Raw genomic sequence first — 8,298 nt, 5'->3', positions numbered from 1 at the left:
AAGCACAAGTACGATCACTCTAGAAATGAGGTCGTATGTAGCAGATTTATTAGTCTTTACCAACCATTGACCCAACTCAGAAATGGTTGAAAGAGTTTTGAAGTCTGACCCTTTGACTACATTATGCTCATAATGTTCCAGTTGCATCTTCAAACTCTCTTTTTCTTCACTTGTAAAATCTTGTGCATAAAACTTACCAACCAATTTGCATATATCTTGTATTCTCAAAGCCTCAGATGCATTTTGAGGATTTAAGGCAGAACTAAGCATGAGCAATTCTGTCGCATCTTCACTAAAACGCACATTAATTTCTTGCATTTGTGAATCGATCGCGACATAAAGAAAGTCTAATCGATAATGATGCCCAATGGTGATGTCTTGATAACCACGAGCTCATTCTGCCCATTCGCTAAATACCTCTCCATAAATTTCCAATTTCAATGAAACCCCCTTTATTAATCTTGTTGCTACTCATGGTAATATATTTACTATTAATATATACATAAAAACCTTCAAATAATTAATATTCACAAACTAATTTTTTTCCCCAAATTAGGAATAGAGCACCCTAATTTTTCCCCCCAAAATTTTGAGGGGGCTTAAAGAATAGAGCACTCTAATTTTTTTCCCCAAAATTTGGGGGGGCCGTGGCCCCCCCTGGACTGTATGTAGATCCTCCCCTGCTGACATTGAACTCATACATTACACACAAAACCAACTTACGATCTCATCTTTAACGTGAGTGCTACAAGTTATACAACTGATGGCGACAGACACACAACTGAATGAGACTAATTTTTATAATAAGTTACAATACAAGAAAAAGGAAAGGTCACTGTAAACCTTTCCAGAATTCAGTGATTATGATGTGTATAGTTGCACTCTGGAAATTTATGGGAAACTTTTATGTACAACGAATAACAAATTAGGAAACAGTCTGAAGAATACACTGCTAATTTTGACACCAAAAAACAAGTAGTGAAGAAACAGAGAATTTCAACTCACCAGGCACACATGAAACAATCAAACTTCTATATGCAAGGAGTATGAAAACCATTTAGGAGGAAAAGCTATGATGATCGTGATGATAATTTAGAAAGTTGTAGGTTGATGTGATGAAAAGGGGCAAAAAAATGAAATATGTAGAGAATACCATAGTAGGATTATCACAGGCTATCAAGAAGAATTCTTTTGCAGGATGGTGGCTGGGAAGTACTTGGACCAGGTGCAGGGGATGATATGCCAAGCACACCAACAAGGAATCGCCTCTCCTGCACAATGCACAGGAACATAAATTGATACTTTCAAAGATAAGTATATAATTTTAGTTAAGCTAGTTTATTAAAACATTGACAAACCAATTATTTACAGTATATGATTAAGTAGTGCTTTAGGTGAAACTATTTACAGGAAACATGAATTAAGCCTTTTCCTATGAGAATGGCGCTAACTCTGGAGCAATCCACGCTGAGAAGGCTGTTTACAAAAATTTTCAATTATACAGTCTTCTTTCTGTTACAGCATACTTGATTGTCTAAATACCCAAATATCTTAGCTTGACAAGTATTTTCTTCTGGTTAATAAATAAATAGGCAAAATGACGATCTTGGTAATGAAGGAACCAGTTGACAAACATAGCCAAGTGCTATTTTGCAAGGATTTGAACATAGCACAAAATTTTGGAATTTATCATGAACCTAAACTATGTATGTGCAGAATTGTCCAGTATGTATCTGCCAAAGATGAGGTTTTTCCAACTCTTTCCTCTGCCATTCAGCGCATGCATGAAAACAAAGAGAAGAAAAGGAAAAGAACAGAAAAAATAAAGCCCAAGACAGCAACATGGATGCGCACACACACCTAACATGCTGGACATATTTGACAAATACCATATGGGTAACATCTACTTCCGAAAGTCCATAAGGTATGCATAGTATTCATTCAAACTGACTAATAGTACCTATATGTATGTTATCACAATTGGAAGAAATGTTGTGACTAGTAACCTCATGCATTATGCAAATTTTATTTCCAAAGCTCATCTACTTGCATCGAATTATTATTTTTAGCTGGAAATTCGTGCAGGCACCCGGCCAGACCTGTAAATTTTATTTATTGATGTCAGGAATAGCCATTAAATTAAAAGCTTACAAAAAGGAGGGCTTCCGGATTTGCGTATTTGTAAACTTCAATCCAAAACATTCATTTGACTAACACTAGTCAACTTTAATTATAATGCAATTCATTGTTAGTTATTTTCCTTGATATTTCGACCAAATTTCATCTTGCTTCTTTTATAAGTTTTCAATAATACTCAAACATATGTGCATCTAAATTCTTCTGGTAAACATTTTTATATATTTAAATTTATCCTTTTTATGAAATTTAGGAACTTTTATTCTTTTTATGAAATTTTCTGATTGTATTATACACTAAACGCTTTTCATACCGTATTTCACCACACACCAAATGATTAAATGATGGCCCAACCAAAAAACTAACAGAAACAAGAGACTAACCATGGTGCACACCTATCTCTATAGTATGCTAGATAGCTTTTATTTACTTACACTTGCTGAAAACATTGGGGTAGGAATTCCTTCAGTGAGGGATTTGAAAGAGGGTGTTTGATGTGGGGAGTCAAATTCTGAACTTGTTATAGTGCAAGAGTCTCTAACATTCCCTTTTGCTTCTTCCAAAGAGGATGAAGCCCATATCACTGAAGAAACATAATTACGTCTTATCAATATGAAAATTTAATTCAAATTTGAAACCACAAGAAAATATATTAATTGAAGTTTGAAAGAAAGGATAATGAGAGATTCTGACGTGCATTGGTTACCTTGAGAATTGCACATGCTTAAACCTAATGTATCTTCCTGATGCCAAGTATCTGTGGCATTCTGACTAGATACAGCTTGACTACTACTGCTTGTGTGAACCTGAAACACATTAGTTGACCCTGTACTGCACTCAGAACTCTCCTGAGACTCCTCATGCGAACCAGGCCTCCTGTGGGATGAGCTAGAGATTTACTTGATGCCATATCATTGAGCAAAATTACTTGATTTATAAACAATTGACACAAAGAGTGCTGTGTACATGCTACCTCCATGATAGATTATTTCCTGTATTCTCGCTCTTTAAATCCTCGATCAAGTCCTTGAAGTCATCAAGGAAGAAGTCCATATCTAGAGTTCGGGGAGTGATACTTCTGTAGCCAGTCTGGATTAAGTAATCCTGTAGTTCCTGATTATAAAATCAACCAATATCACATGATTATATAATATAATACAGCACTTGAATTCAGTTACAGCGGAAGTTCTCATCTTGGTTCTTTAAATTGTTTATATTTGTCACCTTCCAGGCACTCTCTAGATTCTGGCTAGTATTCTCTGAATTAACTTTCAACGCAAGAGAAGTAAGCAATTCTGCTTGTTGCAGCAATGCAGTGAGTTTCGGATCATCCTTCCTGAGAAAACTTCCTTCTGTCTTATGGTCTGATCCTGTCCTCACTTTGAGTTGGGAAACGTTTCAATAACTTTTACGGTGGAATATGAACTAACAAAGGAAACAGAAGAACCAAAGTGCTTAGTCCTCACCATCATGTGCTGCTGATTTAGCGTTGTTGTCAGGACAATATGGAAGTAGCAATCCACTGACACTATTAATGTTTTGAGGAAGCACAGATAGTGGAGACCTTAACTGGACTTCCCCTGTTACCGGGTTGTGGCTTTCTGTAGGATCTAAGATCTGATACCTACCTTACGAATGTAAAAGTAAGCAATAAGTATATATCAACATGAATCTGATTACTGTAGTTACATCTAATAATCTGGAAAACTTTCTCCTGCACCTGAAATCGTTCTGGATTGTGACCTTTTTGTTATTTGAATTTACCCACGAGTCATTCTCTTTTGTTGAAGACTCGATCTTTGCTCGTTTCTTGCGAAGTGTTGTGAAGCGATTCTTCACAGCATTATCTGTTCTGTACATAGGAAAATCATGCGTCTTAATCTCATTCTTGTTGAGAACCAGAAAGAGGAAAGGATATACATGTAAAAGTTAATTATCTCCACCAAATTACCTTCCGGAGACCACTTTAGCTATCTCTGTCCATCTGTTTCCAAATATCTTCTGAGCCTATGCACAAGATTTTATCTAGGTATCATGCACACCTCCAGAGTAGATATTTAAAAATTAAGGGCGTCGTAGAGTTTCAACAAACTAATATCAGATGACCAAGTAGAAAACATTTCTGCATTCATACATCATAAAGAGATAACCAAATCATTGTATTGCAAAACACATGGCAAACATGAACATTACATGCACAATCGCACTGATCAATATAAAAGGTCAATAGGCGATATAGGAATTGTTCATCATCTATCAAAGATTCCAATCATGACAAAAATATCATAAGCACAAAATCCTCGACTTACAATCTGGTGTGAGTGTAAACAGGTTTAGACAAAACCACACAAAACCAGAGCCAAAGACATTGCTAGTAGAAGTAAAAAAGAACCCCATAAAAGATAGCATTGCTAGCGGTACAAATTCCCAAAACTACAGTTACGAGCGTTCATATTTCAAGCAGAAAATTATCCAATAGATTGCGAATATCTTACCTCGCATAGAATCATATCCTCTTCTTCTGACCAACTGCCTTTCTTCCCCTCTGAATTCAAGTATGTGCACCATCTGCAAATTCCATTTCAAGTACACAATTTCAAAGTAAAATCATTGGCTTTAAGCGAGTTTAGTCCTCTTGAAATTACAAACTGCTACTCGTAGGTATATCCATACACTACAAAATTTGAAAATCCTTGATGTTCTCTAATAACTTTGAGGAAGATTAAATTAACCAACTACTTAATCATACCTAGTCCTTAACCCAAAAAAAAGGGGAAATAATGGTTTTTATCACCTTCTAACACAAAATTTAGTAAAATTACCTTCTTCTACACTGCCTGCTGGTCTTGTCCTTGAATTTAGCTGCAATACTCGTCCAACTAATAAATAGAAAAGTGAAAAAAAACAGAGAATCATATGAAATCCATTAAAAAAAGATAAACTTTTATCACTTCGTTACTGTTTCATCAATCAAAATAAATAAATAAATTAATGAATTAATTAATTAAATTAAATTAAGTACTGAACATCGGAAACAAACATCGGAAACTAACTTATCCGTTCCTTTGGCGCAGACTTGCTCTTGAAGCAGCTCATCCTCCTGCAAAAAAAAATAAAAAAATAAAAAATAAATCAAAAATTCGTACGAAGAAAAATTCCGGATAAAATCGGAAAAAATACCTCGGGAGTCCAAGAGACGATGTGGCGATCTTTCTTGGGCGCTGGTGCTGGATCTTTAACTGTTTCCCTATCTGATTCGGATCTCATCTCCGCATTGCTTCGACCCGTAGGAACCCTAAATTGATAGAAGAGGAGAGGTTTTGAGGTGAAGAGAAATTCTGGGGCGGAGAATTTATTAGGGTTTTTTTTTCCGGAGACGAGCGCGAAAATGCCGAAGTTTGAAAATGGGAGGTTGAGAGACCACCGGTGAGATTAACGGCAGACGTGACGTTCTCCGTGAGCGGCGATTTACTACTCTGTTTATTTACAGTCTCTTTCAAAGCTTGTCGATTCGCCGGTCAACTTGCAACGGGAAGGAAATGAGGTTGTTTATTGTTACCCGCTCTCTTCGTGGTGTTTGGTCACCGTCAGTTTGGTTACCGTGCTTTTGAGATGGGGTTTTTGCTTCTTGGGACTGCGTGCGGGCTGGCGGTCATCTTACCTTTTTGAAACGAGGAGGGAAATCGGACGAGACAATTTAACGGTCCCAGGTGGGAAAGTAGCGGAGGAGGTCAGGATTATTTCCTAACCGCTAATTTTGTAGTGGCCGTTGTGATTTCTTTTTTGGTATAGATTAGAAAAATAGTGTGTAATTCATTAGAGTATTGTAAAAGTTTAGATATAAAATGAATAATATTAATCACTGACTACATAAATAACGCAACGCGGAAGTGAAAACCTCGCAATCCACTAAAGAGTGTTTTCTGAATCCACAAAGAACGATATCGGAATCTACGAAAAAACTTTGAATCCACGAAAGAACGATATCGCAATCCACTAAAGAGTGTTTTCTGAATCCACGAAAAACTTTGAATCCACGAAAAAGATATTAAAGAAGAATTTTATTGATAAAAAAGTTATGCCTCTGGGACTTACAATACTCTGCTTAAATAGAAAATAAACATGACTCTTATTATGACCTGAACTTTGTAAAAATAAAATTAAAAAACTCTTCTTAAAATACTCAATATATTAGGAAAGTAAATCGGTCAAATTTAGAATCAAACTGGAGTTGCTTCCTAATCAAAACAGACTCCTAAAACAAAATAGTAAAAAACTAACAAAAACTCTAATATCTCTCAAACCGAAGGGAATTTCATGTAAATGGTGGGTTCGGTTGATTCCGTCTTGAAAAAATACGCGATTTAATTCGTCCAGTTCCAATGTATGGTTTGAGAGATATGACTCGTTCTTTGTTGCAAATTATTTTCTTTGGCTGGACCAGCGTTTGGGCCTTTGACGGTCTCGTTTCTCCATAAATATATTCGTAGTGTGTTCTACATCAATAAATCAATGGCTCTGATTAATATAGTGTTATCTTCATAACTTTTTTGATAGTGGAGAAAATCCAAATTCAGAAGAAAAAACCCCCATATAGAGAAACTCTCTAGAAAATATAGCGAGAAGGAAGACGATTCCATATATTATTATCAATTTTAAATCAGGTGCAAGCACTATATAGAATCATTTTATACAGTCAAAAATGCAAAATTTACATAACTTCTCAAAACTCTAATATTTTGTTTAAGGGCCTGTTCGTTTGTTTTCAAAAAAGCAAGAAATGGAAATGGAAATAGTGGAAATCTCAAAATAACCCATTTCTTCCATTTCCATCCCTAAAACTCACCCACAACATCCAATAAAATATTATTTTCATCCAACAACTTATCCACATCATCTAATAAAATATTATTTTCATCTAACCACTCATCCACCACATCTAATAAAATATTATTTTCATCTAACAACTCATCCATCACATCTAATAAAATATTATTTTCATCCAAACATCACTCAACTCATCTCTTTTTATTATTTCAAATCACTCACATCATCGAATAAAATATTATAACAATTCACCTCATCTCATTAACATTTCATTTCTTCCATTTCATCCCAAAAAGTTGTGAAAACACATTTCTTAATCTTTCTTCACATCAACCAATAATACAATGACATCTCATCTCATCTCATTTCATTTCTTATTTTTAAGAATGAACCGAACAAAAGAAAACAAGAAAACTACAGGAAATAGGTTTCTTATAATTCATTTCCTTATTTTTTCGCCAACCGAACAACATCAAAACTAGTTTTCTTAAAAAATCACTCACATCATCCAATAATAATGTGACAACTCATCTCATCTCATCTCCATTTCTTTGATTTCCTTTTTTTTTTTAGCCAACCGAACACTCCAAAACAATTCTTCATTTTCCATTTCTTTGATTTCCCATTTTTTTTAAGGCAAACGAACAGGCCCTAATAGGAAAGTGCATTGGAAAATAGATGATCGTGTTGACAAAATCACGTGTATTGTAGTACTACGTCACTCATTTCCTCGCAATTTCCTACGATAAGAGGAATGTTTTTCAAAGTTCCAACACTCTTCTCAAAAGATATATAAATAATTTGTATGAAAATTTTGGTTCTAAAAAGTTAATCGATAAGATCCACGTTTGGAAAAATATCTAAGAAATAAATGGAAATATGCATCCTTCTAATAAGAAAGTAGCTTATATTTGACATTTGCTTTCCCCCAAATAAAAGTCTATTTTGTTGAGTTTTTCTCTATTCCTTTGCAGATACGTGCCTTACAAAGGAACTAGATAACTATTCACGTGGATATGGTTCAATAGCTAGGGGTGTTAACAGTTTGGATACGATTGGGGTTTGATGCTTATTATATTGGGTTTTTATATGGAGATCATCTTTAAAATAGGGGTGTAATACAAGAGCTATATTTATTGTTTAATTTTTATAGGAACCATTTTAAAGTATATTTTGTTTCAATCAACCACCAAAACCCATTTCATATTGACTTTTTCGTCAAAATTCCTATAATATCCCATCTTTTCACACACTCTCTCTCCTCTCTCCTCTCTTTAGGACCCACAAATCTCGGCAGGCGGCAATGCCACAGTTGCCCATGATGGATCCTGGCCG

The 8,298-nt window shown here is 35.1% G+C and overlaps 1 protein-coding gene across 1 annotated transcript; it reads right to left on the bottom strand.

Annotated features, from left to right (window-relative positions):
* On the bottom strand, positions 1,063-5,754 carry LOC109833888 (transcription factor MYB124). The gene is made up of 12 exons (XM_020401739.1): positions 5,317-5,754; positions 5,190-5,236; positions 4,959-5,015; positions 4,632-4,704; positions 4,088-4,143; positions 3,857-3,988; positions 3,603-3,760; positions 3,361-3,515; positions 3,110-3,249; positions 2,843-3,012; positions 2,571-2,719; positions 1,063-1,271 (listed from the first exon to the last, which is right to left on the bottom strand). The coding sequence occupies exons 1-12, from the start codon at positions 5,401-5,403 to the stop codon at positions 1,167-1,169; spliced, it is 1,329 nt and encodes a 442-aa protein (XP_020257328.1). The 5' UTR covers positions 5,404-5,754; the 3' UTR covers positions 1,063-1,166.

This window comes from Asparagus officinalis, chromosome 3 (genome assembly GCF_001876935.1).
Source record: "Asparagus officinalis chromosome 3, Aspof.V1, whole genome shotgun sequence".
Taxonomy (NCBI): domain Eukaryota; kingdom Viridiplantae; phylum Streptophyta; class Magnoliopsida; order Asparagales; family Asparagaceae; genus Asparagus; species Asparagus officinalis.
The sequence above is the reverse complement of the archived record's forward strand: the minus strand, read 5'-3'. Positions and strand labels throughout refer to the sequence as shown.